We start from the raw sequence: 26,695 nt of genomic DNA, 5'->3' as shown, positions 1-26,695 counted from the left end.
CGACTGTACCTGTGTCTGAGGCTATATGAGGAGATGGATTTTAGCATCTGAAATCCAGTCGACTGTACCTGTGTCTGAGGACAGCAGCAGTAACCACACCGACGCGCACACACAGTCATTTCAAACATTTCATTATTTTTCTCCACATATCATAAACCAAAAGCGTAAGAAAAGAGCATGCTTGGGCATGCAATGATGTCACAACATGATGTCACAACATGATGTCACCGGGTGCCAAGTATAAAACAGCAGAACAGATTTTTTTTAGCTCATTCATAAAACTCTGGATCGAACATTTTTAAAATCCACAAGATTTTTTAAAAGCTAGCGTTTTTATTTATTTGACCCCGATGATGGTCTCTGCCTCAGCGCCAGCCACCTGTTGCTGGGTAAAAAAACACTAGGAGAGCCGGAGAGAGAGAGACTCACAAACTGACGGACACCAGATTTGAGCAGGCTAAACAAACATGCTGAAAAACATCTCATGGGTCCCCCAGCATGTCTGGAGGTGACACTGAAGGAGAACACATCCAGGCTGTATTCCCAAATAGCACCCTATTCACTATATACCATGCACCATTCTGGACCAGGGCCTACTGTTCTCCCAAAGTAGTGCACTAGCTATATATGGAAGAGGGTTCCATTTGGGACTTTGGACTGGTCTGGAAGAGACCCGGTTCTCCCTGTGGACTGGTCTGGAAGAGACCCGGTTCTCCCTGTGGACTGGTCTGGAAGAGACCCGGTTCTCCCTGTGGACTGGTCTGGAAGAGACCCGGTTCTCCCTGTGGACTGGTCTGGAAGAGACCCGGTTCTCCCTGTGGACTGGTCTGGAAGAAGTCCGACTGGGAGAGAGACTAAACGGTGCATGCCACTTCAGAAGGGGTCAACCTTTCACCATTCTGAAGGTCGACCCCCCCCTTCCCAGACTGCATGTCCCACGAGGGGTGTTTCATCAAGTGAATCATTACATGAATAATAAATAAATACGAGGCACTCAGCATTCTCTCTGTCTGGCAAAATGCTCAACAGTAACAAACATCTGAATAATAATGATACATACATATATATATATATATACTTAGAATCAGTGTTATAACGTAACAGTCTCAATGCTGTACACAGGGGCAAGCCTGAATTCTCCCACCTCCATAGTCCTCAGTATGTCAGTAGTGTGTGTATGTGTCTGTGGGTGTGGACACTGCGTGTGTTTTGTTGTGTAAGTGATAGGGTTGAGATCATTCATGAATGATTCATGAATCAAAAAAAAAAACTCATAGAAAAGTGTGGGTTTTATTCAATTCATGAATCGAATCTTAAATCTTAAAAATGTCAGTTTCCTGATTCGACTGAATGTGAAACGGCATTGATCCCAACTCTCAGTTCATAGTTGCAGTGAAGGGAACCATAAGAATGGATATCTGGGTGAAGGGAACCATAAGAATGGATATCTGGGTGAAGGGAACCATAAGAATGGATATCTGGGTGAAGGGAACCATAAGAATGGATATCTGGGTGAAGGGAACCATAAGAATGGATATCTGGGTGAAGGGAACCATAAGAATGGATATCTGGGTGAAGGGAACCATAAGAATGGATATCTGGGTGAAGGGAACCATAAGAATGGATATCTGGGTGAAGGGAACCATAAGAATGGATATCTGGGTGAAGGGAACCATAAGAATGGATACCTGGGTGAAGGGAACCATAAGAATGGATATCTGGGTGAAGGGAACCATAAGAATGGATATCTGGGTGAAGGGAACCATAAGAATGGATACCTGGGTGGGTTTGTGTACAAATGAAGAACACCAGATGTAAAAGACAGAGGGAGAGGAAGATGCTATTTTATCTGCACACGCCCCCATGCAATGGCTGTGTGTGTGTGTGTGTGTGTGTGTGTGTGTGTGTGTGTGTGTGTGTGTGTGTGTGTGTGTGTGTGTGTGTGTGTGTGTGTGTGTGTGTGTGTGTGTGTGTGTGTGTGTGTGTGTGTGTGTCTGTGTCTGTGTGTGTGTCTGTGTCTGTGTGTATGTGTGTGAGTGAGTGAGTGTGTATGTGAGAGAGTGTGTGTGTGCCTGTGTATGTGTGAGAGAGTGTGCGTGTGTATGTGTGAGAGAGTGTGTATGTGAGAGAGTGTGTGTGTGAGAGTGTGTGCGTGTGTATGTGTGAGAGAGTGAGTGTGTGTGTGTGTGCGTGTGTTATGGTGAACAGGAAAATAAACATGGCGGAGCCCTTTAACATGGATCTTCTCTTGCAGCATAGTTTGGTAGCATAGATCAGGACTACGTCCCTAATGGCACCTTATACCCTCTATCATGCACTATGTTTAACTGTAGCCTCCATAGAGCTCTGGTCAAAAGTAGTACACTATATAGGGAATAGGGTGCCATTTGAGAGGCACCCCAGCGGTTGGTGGATGAGGCCATAGGGTATAGGGTATAGGGGCTAGGGTGGGTGAAGAAGTGTGATCACCATGCTCTGGGCTAGCATGTCATATTGTTAAGTGGGATAAAGTGTAGGACAGAGGGTGCTGTACACTAGTCTTGGATGGATGGGTCAAGTGGACATAGTCTGTGCCCTGTGTATCCTGTCCTCTATACAGCAGGTGCCCTACTAACAAAACCCGTGCATTTGTGGCCGACTACGCCACCACATCACATCGCACCATCTCAAAGCTGCTGTTCTAATCCCCTTCCACAGTCGTAATGCAATACCTTTCCACGTGGTTGCAAGCACAACAAAAGGCCAATTCATTAAAAATAAAAAATAAACTGTAGTGTTTTAGAAACTCAAGGCAGATAGATAAATCTGTTGAATTATATACCTTAACTGAGTCTGTGACATGAGATGAGATTAACATCAAAGGGGTGGACAAGGGAACAACAGTGTGTTGTTAACAACAATAGAAAGACCATGTTGTCGATGTCCGTCGTCACTCCTCCTTCCACGCTGCAGCCTCCCGTTGGCTGGGCAGAGTCACGTCTGGATCAATAATAACTCATGGAATAGAAGTCATCATCATAATAATAATAATAGTAAGACTTAGTAGATCATAGAAGGAAGTTTAAATAAAGAAATGGATGAAGAGGATGGCTACTCCAATGTTGAGTAAAATAACCATGACAACCAGGACAGAGCTGGAGCCCTGGGAGAGACAGGAGGAGAGAGAGGAAGGAGGAGAGAGGAGAGAGAGACAGGAGGAGAGAGGAGAGAGAGAGGAAGGAGGAGAGAGGAAAAGAGAGATAGGAGGAGAGAGGAGAGAGAGAGGAAGGAGGAGAGAGAGACAGGAGAAGAGAGGAGAGAGAGAGGAAGGAGGAGAGAGGAGAGAGAGACAGGAGGAGAGAGGAGAGAGAGAGGAAGGAGGAGAGAGGAGAGAGAGAGGAAGGAGGAGAGAGGAAAAGAGAGATAGGAGGAGAGAGGAGAGAGAGAGGAAGGAGGAGAGAGAGACAGGAGAAGAGAGGAGAGAGAGAGACAGGAGGAGAGAGAGACAGGAGGAGAGAGAAGAGAGAGAAAGGAGAAGAGAGGAGAGAGAGACAGGAGGAGAGAGAGAGACAGGAGGAGAGAGAAGAGAGAGAAAGGAGAAGAGAGTAGAGAGAGAGACAGGAGGAGAGAGAAGAGAGAGAAAGGAGAAGAGAGGAGCGAGAGAGACAGGAGGAGAGAGAAGAGAGAGAAAGGAGAAGAGAGGAGAGAGAGAGACAGGAGGAGAGAGAGAGCCAGGAGGAGAGAGAGAGACAGGAGGAGAGAGAAGAGAGAGAAAGGAGAAGAGAGGAGAGAGAGAGACAGGAGGAGAGAGAGAGACAGGAGGAGAGAGAAGAGAGAGAAAGGAGAAGAGAGGAGAGAGAGAGACAGGAGGAGAGAGGAGAGAAAGTGTTAAATCTCAGACTTCATTCTACAGTTAAGAGTACAGTATCACTATTTAAAACCTGAGGTCCAGTTAACAGATCAATCTGATTCTACAGTTAAGAGTACAGTATCAGTATTTAAAACCTGAAGTCCAGTTAACAGATCATTCTGATTCTACAGTTAAGAGTACAGTATCAGTATTTAAAACCTGAGGTCCAGTTAACAGATCAATCTGATTCTACAGCTGAGAGTATAGTATCAGTATTTAAAACCTGAAGTCCAGTTAACAGATCAATCTGATTCTACAGTTAAGAGTACAGTATCAGTATTTAAAACCTGAGGTCCAGTTAACAGATCAATCTGATTCTACAGCTGAGAGTATAGTATCAGTATTTAAAACCTGAAGTCCAGTTAACAGATCAATCTGATTCTACAGTTAAGAGTACAGTATCAGTATTTAAAACCTGAGGTCTAGTTAACAGATCAATCTGATTCTACAGTTAAGAGTACAGTATCAGTATTTAAAACCTGAGGTCCAGTTAACAGATCAATCTGATACCAATAAATCACTCACTGAGTTTGATTTGAGGGTGAGGTGCTCCTCGTCCTGCTCCAAGGTGATTGGCTGAGACTTGAGAGGCGGGGAGAGAGTGAGGTCCCTGTGCAGGGGCCACTCCTCCTGCTCTGCCCCCACATTCAGAGTGTCCAGCATCTGTACAGAGTCCATGGAGCCCTCCTTGAACGGCCGCTGGCCCCGCGGGCGCAACCTGCTTTTGGGGCCCGGGCCAGGGGACATCTGGGTAGTGGAGTCCAGGGGCTGGAACCTCATGTCTACTGTGTAGTCTCCCAGCCTGTCCTCCTCCTCCTCTCGGTCCGTGAGGCGCGAGTGGGCAGGGCTCCACCGCAGGGCGTCGTCGGCAGTCCAGCCCCCTGCGGGGCTGTCGAGCCCAGGGTCGGGCAAGGCATGCTTGCTAAGCTTGTGATTGGATGAGATGTGCTGCTGCTTGGAATGGTGGTTGGAGTACACATGCTCTCGGGGGTTGTTGTGATTGGCTGAGGAGACATGGTCCTTTGGGATGTGATTGGAGCAGGTATAATCTTGGCACGACTTGTGATTGGAAGAAGCATGCTCAGAAGTCTTGTGATTGGACAGGTTATGCTCCAAGGCTTTGTGATTGGATGAAATGTGCACCTGCTGCTTGTAATTGGAAGAGGCATTCTCACAGGCCCTGTGATTGGTGGAGGAGGAATGATCCCATGTTTTGTGATTGGACTGCATGTACTCCCTCGACTTGTGATTGGATGAGGTGTGCTTTGAGGGCTTCTGGTTGTACGAGGAAGAGTGCTCCCACGACCTATAGGAAGAGGAAGTGTGCTCCCGGGACTTGTGGTTGGTCGAGGCCTTCTCCCTCGGTTTGTGGTTGGGCGGGGCCTGCTCGTGACCGTTGACTTGTCCCTCCTGCTCCTCAGGTAGAGATGGGGATTGGCTGCTGAGACCCCCCCGGTCTGGATACATGTCCTCTGTCCAGTTGTTAGCTCCTCCCCTCTGGAGATCCATGCCCCGCCCCTCCACTAGCACCTGTATCTCTGCTCCTCCGTGGTCGTCCACAGCGCTCTGCCGCATGAAGCAGGCGTTTCTGGGACGGTGAGAGTGACCGTGTTTAGAGGTCGGCGGGCTGCGGGGGGGCGAGGGGGGGACGCTCAGGACTGGGCTGAGGTCAGGCGTTATCACGGGAGGCGTGGTGTCCGGGGTGCACAGCTCAGGACTGTCAGTTCCCGTGGAAACGATCTCGTGGTCTTTGTTGCCCTGGTGCTTATTGGGCCGCTGGCACTCCAGACCTGACAGACAGGCAGACAGACAGACAGACAGACAGGCAGGCAGACAGGCAGACAGGCAGACAGGCAGACAGGCAGACAGGCAGACAAACAGACAGGCAGACAGGCAGACAGGCAGACAGGCAGACAGGCAGACAGGCAGACAGGCAGACAGACAGACAGACAGGCAGACAGACAGGCAGGCAGACAGGCAGACAGACAGGCAGACAGACAGGCAGACAGGCAGACAGGCAGACAGACAGACAGGCAGACAGGCAGACAGGCAGACAGGCAGACAGACAGACAGGCAGACAGGCAGACAGACAGACAGACAGACAGGCAGACAGACAGACAGGCAGACAGACAGGCAGACAGGCAGACAGGCAGACAGACAGGCAGACAGACAGGCAGACAGGCAGACAGACAGGCAGACAGGCAGACAGACAGACAGGCAGACAGGCGGGAGGAGACGAAACACAATGAATGAGGGGATTTGGCAGAAATCCACCAGACACACAGTACAGTCTAAAGTTTAGACACCGACTCATTCCAGGTTTTTTCTTTATTTTTACTATTTTCTACATTGTAGAATAATAGTGAAGACATCAAAACTATGAAATAACACATATGGAATCATGTAGTAACCAAAAAAGTGTTAAACAAATGAAAATATATTTTATATTTGAGATTCTTCAAAGTAGCCACCCTTTGCCTTGATGACATCTTTGCACACGCTTGGCATTCTCTCAACCATGAGGTGGAAGGCATTTCAATTCAACGGTTTGCCTTGTTAAAAATTAATTTGTGGAATTTCTTTCCTTTAAATGCATTTCAGCCAATCAGTTGTGTTGTGACATGGTATAGGGTGATATACAGAAGATAGCCCTATTTGATTAAAGACCAAGTCCATATTATGGCAAGAACAACTCAAATAAGCAAAGAGAAATGACAGTCCACCATTACTTTAAGACTTTGAAAGTGCAGTCACAAAAACCATCAAGTGCTATGATGAAACTGGCTCTCTTGAGGACCTCCACAGGAAAGGAAGACCCAGAGTACCTCTGCTGCAGAGGGTGAGTTCATTAGAGTTATCAGTCTCAGATTGCAGCCCAAATGAATGTTTCACAGAGTTAAAGTAACAGACACATCTCAACATCAACTGTTCAGAGGAGACTGTGAGAATCAGGCCTTCATGGTCGAATTGCTGCAAAGAAACCACTACTAAAGGACACCAATAAGAAGAAGAGACTTGCTTGGGCAAAGAAACACGAGCAATGGACATTAGACCGGTGGAAATCTGTCCTTTGGTCTGATGAGTCAAAATTTGAGATTTTTGGTTCCAACCACCGTGTCTTTGTGAGACGCAGAGTAGGTGAACAGATGATCTCTGCATGTGTGGTTCCCACCGTGAAGCATGGAGGAGTAGGTGTGATGGTGTGGGGGTGCTTTGCTGGTGACACTGTTTGTGATTTATTTAGAATTCAAGGCACACTTAACCAGCATGGCTACCACAGCATTCTGCAGCAAAACGCCATCCAATCTGGTTTGCGCTTAGTGGGACTATCATTTGTTTTTCAACAGGACAATGACCCAACACACCTCCAGGCTGTGTAAGGGCTATTTGACCAAGAAGGAGAGTAATGGAGTACTGCATCTGATGACCTGGCCTACACAATCACCCGACCTCAACCCAATTGAGATGGCTTGGGATGAGCTGGACCGCAGAGTGAAGGAAAAGCAGCCAACAAGTGCTCAGCATATGTGGGAACTCCTTCAAGACTGTATTCCAGGTGAAGCTGGTTGAGAGAATGCTAAGAGTGTGCAAAACTGTCGTCAAGGCAAAGGGTGGCTACTTTGAAGAATCTAAAATCTAAAATATATTTTCATTTGTTTAACACTTTTTTGGTTACTACATGTATCCATATGTGTTATGTCATAGTGTTGATGTCTTTACTATTATTCTACAATGTAGAACATAGTAAAAAAAGAAAGAAAAATCCTAGAATGAGTCGGTGTTGTAAAACTTCTGACTGGTACAGTACATCAGGATTACACAGCTAGACTACTGTGTTACTCAGGTAAGAGGACAATATAAGGTCAATAATATTACACAGCTAGACCACTGTGTTACTCAGGTAAGAGGACAATATAAGGTGAATAATATTACACAGCTAGACCACTGTGTTACTCAGGTAAGAGGACAATGTAATGAGAATAATATTACACAGCTGATTACTGTGCTACTCAGGTAAGAGGACAATATAAGGAGAATAATATTACACAGCTAGATTACTGTGTTAATTCAGGTAAGAGGACAATAAAAGGAGAATAATATTACACAGCTAGATTACTGTGTTACTCAGGTAAGAGGACAATAAAAGGAGAATAATATTACACAGCTAGATTACTGTGTTACTCAGGTAAGAGGACAATATAAGGAGAATAATATTACACAGCTAGAATACTGTGTTAATTCAGGTAAGAGGACAATATAAGGAGAATAATATTACACAGCTAGACCACTGTGTTACTCGGGTAAGAGGACAATATAAGGAGAATAATATTACACAGCTAGATTACTGTCTTACTCAGGTAAGAGGACAATATAATGAGAATTTGAATTTGGGTACACTACTGACTGAATCCAACCCAGATTGTCTGTAAGGGAAGTTTCAATAAAGTTACTTCAAATTCTACAATAATTTGAATAATTTTTCTCTGCCTGGTTGGGCATGTATACAGTAGTTACTGTAGCTAAGTCAATTTCTCTGTGATTGACTCACCGTTGGATTCACCGTTTCCATGGATATGGAAGGACGGCGAGAGTTCCTTGGCAGCGATCCTGGCCATCCGGCATTCCTCGCTAGCCTTCAGGGCCACACCTTCAGCTGCATCCGACTTTCCCCTCGCGTGGCTCATCCTGAGAGACAGAGATTGACAGAGAGAGACAGAGAGAGAGACACAGAGAAAGAGAGAGAGAGAGACAGAGAGAGACAGAGAGAGAAAGACACAGAGAAATAGAGAGAGAGAGAGAGACAGAGAGAGAGAGAGAGACAGAGAAAGACACAGAGAAATAGAGAGAGAGAGACAGAGAGATAGACAGAGAGACACAGAGAGAGAGACACAGAGAAAGACACAGAGAAAGAGAGAGAGAGAGACACAAAGAGAAAGAGAGAGAGAGAGAGACACCGAGAGAGAAAGACACAGAGAGAGAGAGACAGAGAGAGACAGACACAGGGAAAGACAGAGATATTAAAATACTTGATGTAGATGCTGGTTGTAGATTTAAACCTGTGTGTTGATTGTCTTGGTGCTGTGTGTTACCTTAAGGACTGTTGTGTACACCCTGTATCTGTCTGGCCTGGGTTTTGTGTTGTGTGTTGTCTTAACGACTGTTGTGTACACCCTGTATCTGTCTGGCCTGGGTTTTGATCTTTACCAGGATAGTTCTCTTTTTGAGACTGTTCCTCCGGTGAGTATAATATTTTCCCAGAACATTCCAGTAAATGGCCTGGTTTTATGTTCAGCCCTTTTTCATCCATTTTATGTGTTGATGATTTTCAACACTAGAATGACATCCAGAAGCTGTTTTCTACGAACATTGGAGTGGAATGTTTCCACAAACAGATCCCAACAGGACAGCACAGCCATCCACTGTATCACCATGATCCCAACAGGACAGCACAGCCATCCACTGTATCACCATGATCCCAACAGGACAGCACAGCCATCCACTGTATCACCATGATCCCAACAGGACAGCTCAGCCATCCACTGTATCACCATGATCCCAAAAGGACAGCACAGCCATCCACTGTATCACCATGATCCCAACAGGACAGCTCAGCCATCCACTGTATCACTACGTTCCCAACAGGACAGCACAGCCATCCACTGTATCACCATGATCCCAACAGGACAGCACAGCCATCCACTGTATCACCATCATCCCAACAGGACAGCTCAGACATCCACTGTATCACCATGATCCCAACAGGACAGCACAGCCATCCACTGTATCACCATGATCCCAACAGGACAGCACAGCCATCCACTGTATCACCATGATCCCAACAGGACAGCACAGCCATCCACTGTATCACCATGATCCCAAAAGGACAGCACAGCCATCCACTGTATCACCATGATCCCAACAGGACAGCACAGCCATCCACTGTATCGCCATGATCCCAACAGGACAGCACAGCCATCCACTGTATCACCATGATCCCAACAGGACAGCACAGCCATCCACTGTATCACCATCATCCCAACAGGACAGCACAGCCATCCACTGTATCACCATGATCCCAACAGGACAGCACAGCCATCCACTGTATCACCATGATCCCAACAGGACAGCACAGCCATCCACTGTATCACCATGATCCCAACAGGACAGCACAGCCATCCACTGTATCACCATGATCCCAACAGGACAGCTCAGCCATCCACTGTATCACCATGATCCCAACAGGACAGCACAGCCATCCACTGTATCGCCATGATCCCAAAAGGACAGCACAGCCATCCACTGTATCACCATGATCCCAACAGGACAGCACAGCCATCCACTGTATCACTACGTTCCCAACAGGACAGCACAGCCATCCACTGTATCACCATGATCCCAACAGGACAGCACAGCCATCCACTGTATCACCATGATCCCAACAGGACAGCACAGCCATCCACTATATCACTACGTTCCCAACAGGACAGCACAGCCATCCACTGTATCACCATGATCCCAACAGGACAGCACAGCCATCCACTGTATCACCATGATCCCAACAGGACAGCACAGCCATCCACTGTATCATTACGTTCCCAACAGGACAGCACAGCCATCCACTGTATCACCATGATCCCAACAGGACAGCACAGCCATCCACTGTATCATTACGTTCCCAACAGGACAGCTCAGACATCCACTATATCACTACGTTCCCAACAGGACAGCACAGCCATCCACTGTATCACCACAATCCCTTACTGTTCTCTTTCTGACTGTAGCATCGGCTCAAATGTAATCAATTCACCACAACGGGATGTCTTCTTTTTTTATTGATATGGTTTACTTCATATAATACAGTCATCCAAAACAATCAATCTGCATGGGTTCGTTATTCTAAGGAAATGGTTTGCTTGCTTGGTGAACAACTTCATCATTTGACCTGTTACCTCAGTACGGCACAACCATACTGCTTGAAGAGTTGCTGAGACTACAGGTCTATCGGACCCCTAGGGACAGTTTACCTGACTCAGATTAAACCTGACCCAGATTAAACCTGACCCAGATTAAACCTGACCCAGATTAAACCTATTTCTGGACTTAAAAACAACATTTTATGGATTTTCTCAACTAGGCCTTTTAGTCTGGAAACCGGCCCATTTGGCACATCGCAAGATAACAGAGAATCTTTAAGTGCACTTGTTAAAGACAAAGATGTTGGCCACCTTCTCCGCTTCCCTAACCTAAGCCTAACCTTAGCCCTAGCTCTAACCCGACTACTGTTACCACAGCAACAGAGGTCAACACCACAGGTCTGTTTCTCACCGGGACATTGCGATCTCTGCCTTCTGCTTGGCGATGTCTGCAGCCTTCTCAGCCGCTTCCACAGCCCGCTCCACCTTCTCCCTGATCTTACTGGCTCTCAGAGGAATCAGGTTCTTCCGCTTCCCGCTGACCAGCGCGTTCTGCTTGTACTTCCCTTCCTCTTTGGTGCTGTCGGGGAACGTTGTACAGCCATAACCGTGGCGCTTGTTGGCCACCCACTCCCCCTCGTAGCGTAGACCGTCGGAGCGCCGGCTCACGCCCCAACCCGCCCGCTGGTCGCTGCGCCACTCGCCGGCGTAGGCCTCGGTGACCGTGGCATCCACGGGAGCACCCTGCTCGCCATCCTGGCTAGCGTTGGAGTGTATGTCGGAGGCGGCAGAGGAGACGGTGCTCATCCCGGCCTCGCTGCAGAACGAGCTCTGTTTACTCAGCTGGCTGGCCAGGGAACTCTTGGACTCGGAGCGACGCAGCTTCAGACCACTCAGGATCGACTGACGGAAACGGCCTGGGATATGAAATGACACGATACAACGTTATTTATTCTACAGTACGATATGATACAACTTTACAGCAATGGACAACTGACACAAGCGTGACATAATAACACATGCAATGGAAATCCAGTCTATATCAAAGTGCAAGGCCAATAGATTTGACTAGAAAAGCAGGGCTAATGTATAAGTAAGTATTAGCTCATAGAGCCCGACCAGCTGCCCACAAACAGCACATCAGCAGTCTCACCTTTCCTCTTCCCCCGACGGTCAGCCTCGCTGGGCGCAGTTAGAGCGAAGCCCCCCCTCCCCACAGGACTCCCGACCAGCCCGCCCCCCACCACCCCGTCGGCAGGCGAGACAGCGGTCCCGGTGCCGTCCTCCAGCGGGGTGGGGGGGCCGTGGCTGTGCTCGGAGCGGAGGGAGTTTATGGACGTGCGGAGCGGGTAAAGGATGACGGCCGCCATGCCGTATGGCACGCTCTGCCGGACCCCATAGCCGTGCCGCATCCCCCCCAGCCACTGGCCCTGGAACGTACCTATAGGAGAGAGTCACAGGGGTCAAATTATAGGGCGATCTGAGGGCATGCATTGCACCACAAAACCAATTAGGTCACCCCCCCCCCAGAAAGGTGCATGGATGGAAAGAGGCATAACATAAGGCTTAATTATGAGACACTATAAAAGGCTTTTAGTGCTTATAACAAGTTATAAAGCATTATACCTGCATGCTTTGTGACATTGTATTTCATTGGGAGAAGATTCTGACTTTGGGTAGCAGAAAGTGACTACCTGATATCTCACACGGCTTGTTAATTCCATGTGAATCAACTAGGACCCACAAGAGAGAGACATTAGCTGACATCAACATTCAAACTCTGCTACCTGGCTTCAGGTGAACGGGTCTAAAAGGACTATATGATGGGATGAATGGTGTGAAACGACTATGTATATATGAAAGCAATATGGGGACATAATAGGTGTAAGGGACACATCATGCCATGACAACAGTTTAACCCTTGTGTGGTGTTCGGGTCTGTGGGACCCATTTTCAATGTGTACTAAAATAAAGATGATACAGTGAAATATTTTGTTCAACCTTAGACTCATTGGCCTCTGTGAAGAACATGTAAAATAACACATTTTCATTGAGCGCACACTGTGCACCCCCCCTACACATTTATATTACATATGTGGTGTTAGGTCAGCTGGACCCAAGGGTAATAAAAGTGTGGAAAAGTGTGTGTGTTGGTGAAAACAAGTAAAAATGAAACAAAAAGGTTTGCTGTGTGCCTTCACTCTGTCTTCCTCCTCCCTGGGCCTGCTGTTTCAACATAGCACCAAGAACCTGTCTGTCTCCCTGCCTGTCTTCCTCCTCCCTGGGCCTGCTGTTTACACACAGCACCAACAACCTGTCTGTCTCCCTGCCTGTCTTCCTCCTCCCTGGGCCTGCTGTTTACACACAGCACCAACAACCTGTCTGCCTCCTTGCCTGTCTTCCTCCTCCCTGGGCCTGCTGTTTACACACAGCACCAACAACCTGTCTGCCTCCTTGCCTGTCTTCCTCCTCCCTGGGCCTGCTGTTTACACACAGCACCAATAACCTGTCTTCCTCCTCCCTGGGCCTGCTGTTTCAACATAGCACCAAGAACCTGTCTGCCTCCTTGCCTGTCTTCCTCCTCCCTGGGCCTGCTGTTTACACACAGCACCAAGAACCTGTCTGTCTCCTTGCCTGTCTTCCTCCTCCCTGGGCCTGCTGTTTACACACAGCACCAAGAACCTGTCTGCCTCCTTGCCTGTCTTCCTCCTCCCTGGGCCTGCTGTTTACACACAGTACCAAGAACTTGTCTGTCTCCTTGCCTGTCTTCCTCCTCCCTGGGCCTGCTGTTTACACACAGCACCAAGAACCTGTCTGCCTCCTTGCCTGTCTTCCTCCTCCCTGGGCCTGCTGTTTACACACAGCACCAACAACCTGTCTGTCTCCTTGCCTGTCTTCCTCCTCCCTGGGCCTGCTGTTTACACACAGCACCAAGAACCTGTCTGCCTCCTTGCCTGTCTTCCTCCTCCCTGGGCCTGCTGTTTACACACAGCACCAATAACCTGTCTGTCTCCCTGCCTGTCTGCCTGTCTCTCTCCCTGCCTGTCTTCCTCCTCCCTGGGCCTGCTGTTTCAACATAGCACCAAGAACCTGTCTGCCTCCTTGCCTGTCTTCCTCCTCCCTGGGCCTGCTGTTTACACACAGCACCAACAACCTGTCTGTCTCCTTGCCTGTCTTCCTCCTCCCTGGGCCTGCTGTTTACACACAGCACCAAGAACCTGTCTGCCTCCTTGCCTGTCTTCCTCCTCCCTGGGCCTGCTGTTTACACACAGCACCAATAACCTGTCTGTCTCCCTGCCTGTCTGCCTGTCTCTCTCCCTGCCTGTCTTCCTCCTCCCTGGGCCTGCTGTTTCAACATAGCACCAAGAACCTGTCTGCCTCCTTGCCTGTCTGCCTGTCTCCCGCTTTTCTCACACTATTTACCCTTTGTAGTGTGTGAAACTACACAAAGTCTTGCGGGAACCTGCACAATGTTATTACAATACATTATTTCGATACATTATTTTGATACATTGTTAAAAATTCAGTATGTTCCCACAGTCTACCCCAGCCAGGTGCAAATTGGGGGAGGGAAACAACAAATAAATAGCTTTGCATGTGTGTCTCCTTACCCACAATCAATCACTATGGCAAAAATATTCTCTGATCAGAGAGCCTTAGAATGTATTTTTTTACAGAGAGAGAAGCGGGTGTGGAAGGAACGGAAGATGAGGAAATGTCCAAATATGAGGATCATGTCTCTGTCAATTCGGAGTCTGACTGTGAATTGGAAGAAGAGGATGAGATTGACCCTCAGCCAGCCCCAGGACCAGCCCCAGGTACCAGCCCAAGGTACCAGCCCCAGGTACGAGCCCCAGGACCAGCCCCAGGACCAGCCGCAGGTACCAGCCCCAGGTACCAGCCCCAGGTACCAGCCCCAGGTACCAGCCCCAGGTACGAGCCCCAGGTACCAGCCCCAGGTACCAGCCCCAGGTACCAGCCCCAGGTACCAGCCCCAGGTACGAGCCCCAAGTACCAGCCCCAGGTACCAGCCCCAGGTACCAGCCCCAGGTACCAGCCCCAGGTACCAGCCCCAGGACCAGCCCGTTAGCAACCAGCTCATCATCAGCCTGCAGGAGGAGAAATATAGATGTAAAAAAAAAAAAAATGTGAAATTGAATGTTCCCTTAATTTTTGTTGAGCAGTGTATGTGAGTGAATGAGATTTTAGTAAAATCCCTGAACTAAGAGTTTTCATCATTCTAGATTACAGCCACAAGCAACAAGAAGAAACGTTGCGATGTGTGTGGACCCAAGAAGGACAGGAAGACACAGTACACATACAGCAAGTGCAATTAATTGTCACACGCTGATCTGTTTCACCTGTCTTGTGATTGTCTCCACCCCCTCCAGGTGTCGCTTATTATCCCCGGTGTATTTATCCCTGTGTTTCCTGTCTATCTGTGCCAGTTCGTCTTGTATGTTTTTCAAGTCAACCAGCGTATTTTCCCGTACTCCTGCTTCTATTCTCTTTTGCTAGTCCTCATGTTTTTTGACCCTTGCCTGTTTTCTGGACTCCGTACCCGCCTGCCTTGACCACGAGCCTGCCTGCCACTCTGTACCTCCTGTACTCTGAACTGGTTTTGACCTTTTGCCTGTCCACGACCATTCTCTTGCCTACCCCTTTTGGATTATTTAATAAATATCAAGACTCAAACCATCTGCCTCCCATGTCTGCATCTGGGTCTCGTCTTGTGCCCTTATATAAATACATTTGCAAAACACAGAAACTCTGTCTCTCATGTGGTGTGTCGACTGGCCTTAATTTGTGTTCAATGGGGCTCATTTATCATTCCCATAAAATACTCTATGTCAAATTTGTCCTTCCAGTATGTTCAGTTCAAAGCAATAAACATCAATAGTGATGAAAATCTTTTCATTTATATTTGTTTAAGATAAACATGATTTATTCCACCCATGTCTTGATTATAATTACATTTTATTTAAAAAAAGATTAGCACTTTTATTGATAAGTGTGATCTAGCAGAGGTAAATGGCAAATATTAACCATGTATGCTGTCTATTGTCACGCCCTGACCGTAGAGAGCTTTTTATGTCTCTATTTTGGTTTGGTCAGGGTGTGATTTGGGTGGGCATTCTATGTAAATTTTCTATGTTTTGTATTTCTTTGTGTTTGGCCGGGTGTGGTTCTCAATCAGAGGCAGCTGTCTATCGTTGTCTCTGATTGAAAACCATACTTAGGTAGCTTTTTCCCACATTGTTTTTGTGGGTAGTTATTTTCTGTTTAGTGCTTTGCACCTGACAGGACTGTTTCAGTTTCTGTTATTCTCTTTGTATTTTGTTAATAGTGTTCAGTTTCAATAAAAAGCATGAACACTTGCCACGCTGCGCTTTGGTCCGGATCCTGTTCTTCAGACGAAGAAAACGTTACATCTATATTGCTTAAATACCAGTTTAAATATCATGGACCGCACATCATGTCATGACAACAGTTTAAATATCACGGACCGCACATCACGCCATGACAACAGTTTAAATATCACGGACCGCACATCACGCCATGACAACAGTTTAAATATCACGGACCGCACATCACGCCATGACAACCGTTTAAATATCACTGACCGCACATCATGCCATGACAACAGTTTAAATATCACGGACCGCACATCACGCCATGACAACAGTTTAAATATCACGGACCGCACATCACGCCATGATAACAGTTTAAATATCACGGACAGCACATCACGCCATGACAACAGTTTAAATATCACGGACCGCACATCACGCCATGATAACAGTTTAAATATCACGGACCGCACATCACGCCATGACAACAGTTTAAATATCACGGACCGCACATCACGCCATGACAACAGTTTAAATATCACGGACCGCACATCACGCCATGACAACAGTTTAAATATCACGGACCGCACATCACGCCATGACAACCGTTTAAATATCACTGACCGCAATGCTCTCAACCTCAGGAAAAAATAATGTTTTCTCATTTTCCATTGATTAAAACTAAGATATTGGGTTTTATTTCACAACTTGGCTGAAGCCGACCACAAATAATGATCAGTTTTATCTTATGTTGTTTTATACAATAGATTGTTTAAAGAGCGTTTCCATCTCATTTCAGTAGTGAGCCTTTTAACACGAACATTTACACGTTTTAGTGGCCGGGAAAGGACTAATAAACGGTATTTCCCCCCATTTCAATCATCTAAAAAGAGAGGAATTACATGCCATGAACCTTCGCTGTGGTGTGTCTGTCAAAGTGTAAGAGATCGGGACCTGTCCATGGTGCTGAAATGTAGATCGCAACAGACAAATCTATGCTGCGCCGACCCCATGTAAATACCGATTCATGTTGTTAGCCTACACTTCACACAATATTACATGTGTAGCTGTTGGCATAGCGACAATAGCACGTTTATTGGGTTGTGGAAAATGTGTCAGCTCGTGCGTGCTATATTCATCTGTCCGCTGTCTCCCAGGTGAGAGACCGAAGGTGCTCTCTCGTGACGCAGTCTTTATTTTTATTTATTTTTATCTCGTTCTGGAGTGGTATTACGGTCGCCTCCGCTACTTCATAAACCAAATAACACCAAGGTTATCTACTGGTATGTAAAACCATTGCGGTATATTTGATAGTTGACTATAGGCTACGCTGGTAAACAACCTCTCGCTACACCAATGCAGCAGCGACGGATCTTGTTTCCATGGTCCCCTCTGCATCACTTATTGACCTCTTTCTCTCTACCTTTCCCCGTCTCTATCTCTCTTCCTCTCTTCCTCCCTCCCTCTACCTACCTCTCTTCCTTCCCCGGGACCCCTCCCTGCCTCTCTCGGCTCATCTCGGTTTAGTGCAATGGAGTTGCTTTGGTTATCAAACGGCCTAGATTAGGGACAGTTCGACATTTACTGTGTGTGTATGGGGGGGGGGGGGGGGGGGGCGTTGAAACAGATGTCTCTTTATATTACAGTGGAGTGGATGAACATGCGCAGGTAGCCTACAGGAGACCTTTTAAGTAGCCTAGTCAAATTAATACATTTTAAAAGTTAAGTGACCAATATTTAGACAATATTGAAGCGTTTGAGGTCAAGGAATAGCTACTCTGATTGTTAAGGAGGCACAACACACGTTAATGAGTCTTTCCTGAATAACTGGGCCTGCTAGGAGCATGAGACTATGTGGCTACGCAATATAGGACGACTTGGGAGAATGATGACGGGCAACAGACAGCACATCAGTATCAGCAGTAAAAATACAGCCAGACTGTCCTGTTCTGTGCCGTATCTAGATCAAGAGTAGACCAACAATTAATCCAGACGGAATGAAACATTCAGATAACAGGGCTTTTGCGCCATTATTCAATTACATTTTCACTTCACTTCAGTTTACAGTATTTCACTCACTTGAAAACACTAATGCAGTATTCATTTTAATGTGGTTATGTAGCCTAGTCTAGGGAGGATCATTGTGTTGTTGTAGGCTAGTCTAGGGAGGATCATTGTGTTGTTGTAGACTAGTCTAGGGAGGATCATTGTGTTGTAGGCTAGTCTAGGGAGGATCATTGTGTTGTAGGCTAGTCTAGGGAGGATCATTGTGTTGTAGGCTAGTCTAGGGAGGATCATTGTGTTGTAGACTAGTCTAGGGAGGATCATTGTGGTTATGTAGCCTAGTCTAGGGAGGATCATTGTGTTGTAGGCTAGTCTAGGGAGGATCATTGTGTTGTAGGCTAGTCTAGGGAGGATCATTGTGTTGTAGCCTAGTCTAGGGAGGATCATTGTGTTGTTGTAGACTAGTCTAGGGAGGATCATTGTATTGTTGTAGGCTAGTCTAGGGAGGATCATTGTGTTGTTGTAGACTAGTCTAGGGAGGATCATTTTGTTGTAGACTAGCCTAGGGAGGATCATTGTGTTGTAGACTAGTCTAGGGAGGATCATTGTGTTGTAGACTAGTCTAGGGAGGATCATTGTGTTGTAGGCTAGTCTAGGGAGGATCATTGTGTTGTAGGCTAGTCTAGGGAGGATCATTGTGTTGTAGACTAGTCTAGGGAGGATCATTGTGTTGTAGACTAGTCTAGGGAGGATCATTGTGTTGTAGACTAGTCTAGGGAGGATCATTGTGTTGTTGTAGACTAGTCTAGGGAGGATCATTGTGTTGTAGACTAGTCTAGGGAGGATCATTGTGGTGTAGACTAGTCTAGGGAGGATCATTGTGTTGTAGACTAGTCTAGGGAGGATCATTGTGGTGTAGACTAGTCTAGGGAGGACCATTGTGTTGTAGGCTAGTCTAGGGAGGATCATTGTGGTGTAGGCTAGTCTAGGGAGGATCATTGTGTTGTAGACTAGTCTAGGGAGGATTATTGTGTTGAAGGCTAGTCTAGGGAGGATCATTGTGTTGTAGACTAGTCTAGGGAGGATCATTGTGTTGTAGACTAGTCTAGGGAGGATCATTGTGTTGTTGAAGACTAGTCTAGGGAGGATCATTGTGTTGTAGACTAGCCTAGGGAGGATCATTGTGTTGTAGACTAGTCTAGGGAGGATCATTGTGTTGTAGACTAGTCTAGGGAGGATCATTGTGTTGTAGGCTAGTCTAGGGAGGATCATTGTGTTGTAGGCTAGTCTAGGGAGGATCATTGTGTTGTAGGCTAGTCTAGGGAGGATCATTGTGTTGTAGGCTAGTCTAGGGAGGATCATTGTGTTGTAGACTAGTCTAGGGAGGATCATTGTGTTGTAGGCTAGTCTAGGGAGGATCATTGTGTTGTAGGCTAGTCTAGGGAGGATCATTGTGTTGTAGGCTAGTCTAGGGAGGATCATTGTGTTGTAGACTAGTCTAGGGAGGATCATTGTGTTGTAGGCTAGTCTAGGGAGGATCATTGTGTCGTAGGCTAGTCTAGGGAGGAGCATTGTGTTGTTGTAGACTAGTCTAGGGAGGATCATTGTGTTGTAGACTAGTCTAGGGAGGATCATTGTGTTGTTGTAGGCTAGTCTAGGGAGGATCATTGTGTTGTAGGCTAGTCTAGGGAGGATCATTGTGTTGCAGGCTAGTCTAGGGAGGATCATTGTGTTGTAGGCTAGTCTAGGGAGGATCATTGTGTTGTAGACTAGTCTAGGGAGGATCATTGTGTTGTAGACTAGTCTAGGGAGGATCATTGTGGTTATGTAGGCTAGTCTAGGGAGGATCATTGTATTGTTGTAGGCTAGTCTAGGGAGGATCATTGTGTTGTAGGCTAGTCTAGGGAGGATCATTGTATTGTTGTAGGCTAGTCTAGGGAGGATCATTGTGGTGTAGACTAGTCTAGGGAGGATCATTGTGTTGTAGACTAGTCTAGGGAGGATCATTGTGTTGTTGTAGACTAGTCTAGGGAGGATCATTGTGTTGTAGACTAGTCTAGGGAGGATCATTGTGTTGTAGACTAGTCTAGGGAGGATCATTGTGTTATAGACTAGTCTAGGGAGGATCATTGTGTTGTAGACTAGTCTAGGGAGGATCATTGTGTTGTAGACTAGTCTAGGGAGGATCATTGTGTTGTAGACTAGTCTAGGGAGGATCATTGTATTGTTGTAGACTAGTCTAGGGAGGATCATTGTGTTGTAGACTAGTCTAGGGAGGATCATTGTGTTGTAGGCTAGTCTAGGGAGGATCATTGTGTTGTAGACTAGTCTAGGGAGGATCATTGTGTTGTAGACTAGTCTAGGGAGGATCATTGTGTTGTAGACTAGTCTAGGGAGGATCATTGTGTTGTAGGCTAGTCTAGGGAGGATCATTGTATTGTTGTAGACTAGTCTAGGGAGGATCATTGTGTTGTTGTAGACTAGTCTAGGGAGGATCATTGTGTTGTTGTAGGCTAGTCTAGGGAGGATCATTGTGTTGTAGGCTAGTCTAGGGAGGATCATTGTGTTGTTGTAGGCTAGTCTAGGGAGGATCATTGTATTGTTGTAGGCTAGTCTAGGGAGGATCATTGTGTTGTAGGCTAGTCTAGGGAGGATCATTGTGTTGTAGACTAGTCTAGGGAGGATCATTGTGTTGTTGTAGGCTAGTCTAGGGAGGATCATTGTGTTGTAGACTAGTCTAGGGAGGATCATTGTATTGTTGTAGACTAGTCTAGGGAGGATCATTGTGTTGTAGACTAGTCTAGAGAGGATCATTGTATTGTTGTAGGCTAGTCTAGGGAGGATCATTGTGTTGTAGACTAGTCTAGGGAGGATCATTGTATTGTTGTAGACTAGTCTAGGGAGGATCATTGTGTTGTAGACTAGTCTAGGGAGGATCATTGTGTTGTAGGCTAGTCTAGGGAGGATCATTGTGTTGTAGACTAGTCTAGGGAGGATCATTGTGTTGTAGACTAGTCTAGGGAGGATCATTGTGTTGTAGACTAGTCTAGGGAGGATCATTGTGTTGTAGGCTAGTCTAGGGAGGATCATTGTATTGTTGTAGACTAGTCTAGGGAGGATCATTGTGTTGTTGTAGACTAGTCTAGGGAGGATCATTGTGTTGTTGTAGGCTAGTCTAGGGAGGATCATTGTGTTGTAGGCTAGTCTAGGGAGGATCATTGTGTTGTTGTAGGCTAGTCTAGGGAGGATCATTGTATTGTTGTAGGCTAGTCTAGGGAGGATCATTGTGTTGTAGGCTAGTCTATGTAGGATCATTGTGTTGTAGACTAGTCTAGGGAGGATCATTGTGTTGTTGTAGGCTAGTCTAGGGAGGATCATTGTGTTGTAGACTAGTCTAGGGAGGATCATTGTATTGTTGTAGACTAGTCTAGGGAGGATCATTGTGTTGTAGACTAGTCTAGAGAGGATCATTGTATTGTTGTAGGCTAGTCTAGGGAGGATCATTGTGTTGTAGACTAGTCTAGGGAGGATCATTGTATTGTTGTAGGCTAGTCTAGGGAGGATCATTGTGTTGTTGTAGGCTAGTCTAGGGAGGATCATTGTGTTGTAGGCTAGTCTAGGGAGGATCATTGTGGTTATGTAGGTTAGTCTAGGGAGGATCATTGTGTTGTTGTAGAATAGTCTAGGGAGGATCATTGTGTTGTAGACTAGTCTAGGGAGGATCATTGTGTTGTAGACTAGTCTAGGGAGGATCATTGTGTTGTAGACTAGTCTAGGGAGGATCATTGTGTTGTTGTAGGCTAGTCTAGGGAGGATCATTGTGTTGTTGTAGGCTAGTCTAGGGAGGATCATTGTGTTGTAGACTAGTCTAGGGAGGATCATTGTGTTGTAGACTAGTCTAGGGAGGATCATTGTATTGTTGTAGGCTAGTCTAGGGAGGATCATTGTGTTGTAGACTAGTCTAGGGAGGATCATTGTGTTGTTGTAGGCTAGTCTAGGGAGGATCATTGTGTTGTAGACTAGTCTAGGGAGGATCATTGTGTTGTAGACTAGTCTAGGGAGGATCATTGTGTTGTTGTAGACTAGTCTAGGGAGGATCATTGTGTTGTAGACTAGTCTAGGGAGGATCATTGTATTGTTGTAGACTAGTCTAGGGAGGATCATTGTATTGTTGTAGGCTAGTCTAGGGAGGATCATTGTGTTGTAGGCTAGTCTAGGGAGGATCATTGTATTGTTGTAGACTAGTCTAGGGAGGATCATTGTGTTGTTGTAGACTAGTCTAGGGAGGATCATTGTGTTGTTGTAGGCTAGTCTAGGGAGGATCATTGTGTTGTAGGCTAGTCTAGGGAGGATCATTGTGTTGTTGTAGGCTAGTCTAGGGAGGATCATTGTATTGTTGTAGGCTAGTCTAGGGAGGATCATTGTGTTGTAGGCTAGTCTATGTAGGATCATTGTGTTGTAGACTAGTCTAGGGAGGATCATTGTGTTGTTGTAGGCTAGTCTAGGGAGGATCATTGTGTTGTAGACTAGTCTAGGGAGGATCATTGTATTGTTGTAGACTAGTCTAGGGAGGATCATTGTGTTGTAGACTAGTCTAGAGAGGATCATTGTATTGTTGTAGGCTAGTCTAGGGAGGATCATTGTGTTGTAGACTAGTCTAGGGAGGATCATTGTATTGTTGTAGGCTAGTCTAGGGAGGATCATTGTGTTGTTGTAGGCTAGTCTAGGGAGGATCATTGTGTTGTAGGCTAGTCTAGGGAGGATCATTGTGGTTATGTAGGTTAGTCTAGGGAGGATCATTGTGTTGTTGTAGAATAGTCTAGGGAGGATCATTGTGTTGTAGACTAGTCTAGGGAGGATCATTGTGTTGTAGACTAGTCTAGGGAGGATCATTGTGTTGTAGACTAGTCTAGGGAGGATCATTGTGTTGTTGTAGGCTAGTCTAGGGAGGATCATTGTGTTGTTGTAGGCTAGTCTAGGGAGGATCATTGTGTTGTAGACTAGTCTAGGGAGGATCATTGTGTTGTAGACTAGTCTAGGGAGGATCATTGTATTGTTGTAGGCTAGTCTAGGGAGGATCATTGTGTTGTAGACTAGTCTAGGGAGGATCATTGTGTTGTTGTAGGCTAGTCTAGGGAGGATCATTGTGTTGTAGACTAGTCTAGGGAGGATCATTGTGTTGTAGACTAGTCTAGGGAGGATCATTGTGTTGTTGTAGACTAGTCTAGGGAGGATCATTGTGTTGTAGACTAGTCTAGGGAGGATCATTGTATTGTTGTAGACTAGTCTAGGGAGGATCATTGTATTGTTGTAGGCTAGTCTAGGGAGGATCATTGTGTTGTAGACTAGTCTAGGGAGGATCATTGTATTGTTGTAGGCTAGTCTAGGGAGGATCATTGTGTTGTTGTAGGCTAGTCTAGGGAGGATCATTGTGTTGTTGTAGGCTAGTCTAGGGAGGATCATTGTGTTGTAGGCTAGTCTAGGGATGATCATTGTGTTGTAGGCTAGTCTAGGGAGGATCATTGTGTTGTAGGCTAGTCTAGGGAGGATCATTGTGTTGTAGGCTAGTCTAGGGAGGATCATTGTGGTTATGTAGGCTAGTCTAGGGAGGATCATTGTGTTGTAGGCTAGTCTAGGGAGGATCATTGTGTTGTAGACTAGTCTAGGGAGGATCATTGTGTTGTAGGCTAGTCTAGGGAGGATCATTGTGTTGTAGGCTAGTCTAGGGAGGATCATTGTGTTGTAGGCTAGTCTAGGGAGGATCATTGTGTTGTAGACTAGTCTAGGGAGGATCATTGTGTTGTAGGCTAGTCTAGGGAGGATCATTGTGTTGTTGTAGACTAGTCTAGGGAGGATCATTGTATTGTTGTAGAGTAGTCTAGGGAGGATCATTGTATTGTTGTAGAGTAGTCTAGGGAGGATCATTGTGTTGTTGTAGACTAGTCTAGGGAGGATCATTGTGTTGTAGACTAGTCTAGGGAGGATCATTGTGTTGTAGACTAGTCTAGGGAGGATCATTGTGTTGTAGACTAGTCTAGGGAGGATCATTGTGTTGTAGGCTAGTCTAGGGAGGATCATTGTGTTGTAGGCTAGTCTAGGGAGGATCATTGTGTTGTTATAGGCTAGTCTAGGGAGGATCATTGTGTTGTAGAATAGTCTAGGGAGGATCATTGTGTTGTAGACTAGTCTAGGGAGGATCATTGTGTTGTAGACTAGTCTAGGGAGGATCATTGTGTTGTAGGCTAGTCTAGGGAGGATCATTGTGTTGTAGGCTAGTCTAGGGAGGATCATTGTGTTGTAGACTAGTCTAGGGTGGATCATTGTGTTGTAGGCTAGTCTAGGGAGCATCATTGTATTGTTGTAGGCTAGTCTAGGGAGGATCATTGTATTGTTGTAGGCTAGTCTAGGGAGGATCATTGTATTGTTGTAGGCTAGTCTAGGGAGGATCATTGTATTGTTGTAGGCTAGTCTAGGGAGGATCATTGTGTTGTTGTAGGCTAGTCTAGGGAGGATCATTGTGCTGTAGACTAGTCTAGGGAGTATCATTGTGTTGTAGGCTAGTCTAGGGAGGATCATTGTGTTGTAGACTAGTCTAGGGAGCATCATTGTGTTGTAGACTAGTCTAGGGAGGATCATTGTGTTGTAGGCTAGTCTAGGGAGGATCATTGTGTTGTAGACTAGTCTAGGGAGCATCATTGTGTTGTTGTAGACTAGTCTAGGGAGGATCATTGTGTTGTAGGCTAGTCTAGGGAGGATCATTGTGTTGTAGGCTAGTCTAGGGAGGATCATTGTGTTGTTGTAGGCTAGTCTAGGGAGGATCATTGTGTTGTAGGCTAGTCTAGGGAGGATCATTGTGGTGTAGACTAGTCTAGGGAGGATCATTGTGTTGTAGGCTAGTCTAGGGAGGATCATTGTGTTGTAGACTAGTCTAGGGAGGATCATTGTGTTGTTGTAGACTAGTCTAGGGAGGATCATTGTGTTGTAGGCTAGTCTAGGGAGGATCATTGTGTTGTAGGCTAGTCTAGGGAGGATCATTGTGTTGTAGGCTAGTCTAGGGAGGATCATTGTGTTGTTGTAGACTAGTCTAGGGAGGATCATTGTGTTGTAGAATAGTCTAGGGAGGATCATTGTGTTGTAGACTAGTCTAGGGAGGATCATTGTGTTGTAGGCTAGTCTAGGGAGGATCATTGTGGTTATGTAGGCTAGTCTAGGGAGGATCATTGTGGTTATGTAGACTAGTCTAGGGAGGATCATTGTGTTGTAGACTAGTCTAGGGAGGATCATTGTGTTGTAGGCTAGTCTAGGGAGGATCATTGTGTTGTAGACTAGTCTAGGGAGGATCATTGTGTTGTTGTAGGCTAGTCTAGGGAGGATCATTGTGTTGTAGACTAGTCCAGGGAGCATCATTGTGTTGTTGTAGGCTAGTCTAGGGAGGATCATTGTGTTGTAGACTAGTCCAGGGAGCATCATTGTATTGTTGTAGGCTAGTCTAGGGAGGATCATTGTGTTGTAGGCTAGTCTAGGGAGGATCATTGTGTTGTAGGCTAGTCTAGGGAGGATCATTGTATTGTTTTAGACTAGTCCAGGGAGGATCATTGTGTTGTTGTAGGCTAGTCTAGGGAGGATCATTGTGTTGTAGGCTAGTCTAGGGAGGATCATTGTGTTGTAGACTAGTCTAGGGAGGATTATTGTGTTGTTGTAGGCTAGTCTAGGGAGGATCATTGTGTTGTAGACTAGTCTAGGGAGGATCATTGTGTTGTTGTAGACTAGTCTAGGGAGGATCATTGTGTTGTAGACTAGTCTAGGGAGGATCATTGTGTTGTAGACTAGTCTAGGGAGGATCATTGTGTTGTTGTAGTCTAGTCTAGGGAGGATCATTGTGTTGTAGACTAGTCTAAGGAGGATCATTGTGTTGTTGTAGACTAGTCTAGGGAGGATCATTGTGTTGTTGTAGTCTAGTCTAGGGAGGATCATTGTGTTGTTGTAGACTAGTCTAGGGAGGATCATTGTGTTGTTGTAGACTAGTCTAGGGAGGATCATTGTGTTGTTGTAGACTAGTCTAGGGAGGATCATTGTGTTGTTGTAGACTAGTCTAGGGAGGATCATTGTGTTGTAGACTAGTCTAGGGAGGATCATTGTGTTGTTGTAGTCTAGTCTAGGGAGGATCATTGTGTTGTAGACTAGTCTAGGGAGGATCATTGTGTTGTTGTAGACTAGTCTAGGGAGGATCATTGTGTTGTTGTAGTCTAGTCTAGGGAGGATCATTGTGTTGTTATAGGTTAGTCTAGGGAGGATCATTGTCACCAAGGCAATACAAACTTAATTAGCTGATACGTTATTTTGAAAAGAGAGGCGTGCCAGCGAAAAGAGAAAAAAATCATCATGAAAAATCTAGTAAAGGTTGTACCCATTGTAATAATACTAAACACCTTCTGTACAACACCTAGCGACCTCACCAAGATACTTGAGCCTTTGGGTGTTCCCACTTCTGACACCAACGTACCGAACGGCAGGACAAGGGAGTGAAACCGGGTCAT

The 26,695-nt window shown here is 46.0% G+C and overlaps 1 protein-coding gene across 1 annotated transcript; it reads right to left on the bottom strand.

Moving 5' to 3' along the window:
• Positions 1-115: 115 nt before the first annotated feature.
• On the bottom strand, positions 116-26,695 carry LOC129845878 (junctophilin-3-like). Its single transcript, XM_055913802.1, has 7 exons — positions 26,615-26,695; positions 14,639-14,912; positions 11,957-12,247; positions 11,216-11,720; positions 8,439-8,575; positions 4,415-5,679; positions 116-3,142 (listed from the first exon to the last, which is right to left on the bottom strand). The coding sequence occupies exons 1-7, from the start codon at positions 26,693-26,695 to the stop codon at positions 3,062-3,064; spliced, it is 2,634 nt and encodes an 877-aa protein (XP_055769777.1). The 3' UTR covers positions 116-3,061.

Source organism: Salvelinus fontinalis, unplaced genomic scaffold (genome assembly GCF_029448725.1).
Source record: "Salvelinus fontinalis isolate EN_2023a unplaced genomic scaffold, ASM2944872v1 scaffold_0394, whole genome shotgun sequence".
In the NCBI taxonomy this organism is placed as follows: Eukaryota; Metazoa; Chordata; class Actinopteri; order Salmoniformes; family Salmonidae; genus Salvelinus; species Salvelinus fontinalis.
The sequence above is the reverse complement of the archived record's forward strand: the minus strand, read 5'-3'. Positions and strand labels throughout refer to the sequence as shown.